Source organism: Malania oleifera, chromosome 3 (genome assembly GCF_029873635.1).
Source record: "Malania oleifera isolate guangnan ecotype guangnan chromosome 3, ASM2987363v1, whole genome shotgun sequence".
Taxonomy (NCBI): Eukaryota; Viridiplantae; Streptophyta; class Magnoliopsida; order Santalales; family Ximeniaceae; genus Malania; species Malania oleifera.
The window spans coordinates 98,013,661-98,015,856 of NC_080419.1; the positions used below are offsets into that span (position 1 = coordinate 98,013,661).

Genomic DNA, 2,196 nt, shown 5'->3' on the forward strand with positions numbered 1-2,196 from the left:
CTCCTACCTTTAATAAAGGCAGCTTGTGCAGGATTAATTAAGTCATCCAGAACTGGTTTAATTCTTTCAGCTATAATCCTGGAAATTACTTTGTAGAACACATTACAGCATGCAATTGGTCTGAAATCTCTTACTAAAGTAGCATGGCTGGATTTAGGAATAAGTGCAATAGCAGTATGGTTTAACTACTTAAGTAGCCTCCCACTCTCAAAGAATTCCTCGACAGCCATAATAAATTCGTTGCCTATAATATTCCAAGCACTTTTAAAGAAACCAGCAGAAAACCCATCAGGACCAGGGGCTTTGTTGTCTCCAATTCTGAAAAGAGCATCCTTAATTTCATCATCTGTGATAGGAGCCATCATACTATTTCTTTTTTCCTCATTTAATACAGTACCTCTAGCCAAGATGTGAGAGTCTACTAATGAGTTACAGCCAGTAGACCCCAATAGCGGCTTATAGTAAGTTACAAATTCTTGGGCAACCTGATCATAAGATTCATATAGGTTCCCATTCTGCAAAGTAATAGAGGCAATATGATTCCTAGCTCTGTTTCTTCAAAGCAGACTGTGAAAGAAAGCAGAGCCCCTGTCACTGTACTTAATGAATTTACTTTTGGACAATTGAGCTAAAAATAGTCTGTTGGCTTCCTCAAGTCTTAAGGCATTCAGTTTCTTTGATTTCAAATCCTCCTGCAGGGACTGACATGAGGGGTTGTTGTGTAGCAATTGTTGGAGGTCCTTCACTTCAGAAGTGGCTATCTCAGCTCTCGATGAGATATGAGAGAAGTTGGAGGAATTCAAAAGTCTTAATGGTTTTTTCAGGATCTGGAGCTTTTTGCAGAAGCAATATTGCAATTTACCAACAAACTCATTTTCCCAAACATCCTTTACAATCCTCATGAAATCAGCATGAGTGGACCACATGTTGAAGAATTTAAATGGAAGAGCACCCAGGTCCTGGTCAGCAAAAAAATTTACTAAGCAAACAGAATGATCAGACAGTATTCCAGGAAATTGAAAAACTGCATGGGAGTTCCAACCAGTGCCAAGCCAACACTGATTAACCACAACTCTGTCCAACTTGCTCCAGACATTTCCATTAGACCATGTAATTAGACATCCAGAAGAGTTCAGATCAGATAAGCCAACTTCATTAAAGCAATCATTTATGTCCTTTGTTTCATATACAGACACTGGACTGCCATTCCTCCTTTCCACAGGCTTAAGGAAAAAATTAAAATCACCAAGGAGCATCCAAGGCATTGTAGAGGAACTGCCAGTCTGAACGAGATCCAGCCACAGTGGTCTTCTAGAAACCAGAGAATTATAACCATAAATGAAGCTGCATAGGAATGTGTTAGAGGAAACTAAGCATTTGACAGTGCAGTGAACAGCTTGGGGGCTAGCATGGTGGGTCTGAACCAAGACTTTTAGTGGATCCCAGAGGATCACAATTCTTCCTGCATCATGAAGGTCAAAGTTGTTGAGTTGTTGCCAATTACTGAATTTTTTCTGCATCATTGATTTAAGTTTATCCAAGGACATTTTTGTTTCCAAGATACCAAGCATATCTAGCTTATTCTTTCTAATGAGATCCGAGATCCCATTCTGTTTTAAGGGTTTATTTAAACCCCTAATGTTCTAAGAAGTGATCTTCATTTACCAGAATGGGAGCTAGACCTCCCCCTCCTGATTTGTTGAACTGTGGCAGCCCCCCTCTTCAATGCTTTCCTATTTCTTACTTCTGTAAAACCCTCATTAGGGTCCTTGGAAATGTGTCCTGGTTTCCCCAGGGGTGGAGTTCTTTTAGGAACACCAGTAGCCTGCAGAGCACACACTCCTAGGCCCTCAGACTGAGTCTAGCATTCCTATTGCACTGGAATCTCCAAGGGGATGGAGGTATCCATTTCTTTACCCAGGTCTAGCTGAGGCTGCACTAAGTTATCCCCAGGGGATTCACAAGCTTCATGGGGCACTGGATCTTTCACACAAGCAGTATCCACAATATGGCCCTCCGGGGGGGATCTCCTCTCAGCAGGATCATTCAAATGAGCATTCCCAAGAGAACCCTCTTCCAAAGTCATTTTCTCAGAAGACTCAGGATCCTCCACCACAGATTTACCTTTGTCAATCACCACACTAGCATCACGAGGAGGGGCATCCTGCACAATGTTAGCAGAAGGACCCACCCTAT

At 41.8% G+C, this 2,196-nt stretch overlaps 1 protein-coding gene across 1 annotated transcript; it reads right to left on the reverse strand.

The window, feature by feature from the left end:
• Positions 1–557: 557 nt before the first annotated feature.
• On the reverse strand, positions 558–1,547 carry LOC131151447 (uncharacterized). The gene has a single exon (XM_058102692.1). It carries the CDS (start codon positions 1,545–1,547, stop codon positions 558–560), a length of 990 nt encoding a protein of 329 aa, XP_057958675.1.
• Between the last annotated feature and the right edge of the window lie 649 nt (positions 1,548–2,196).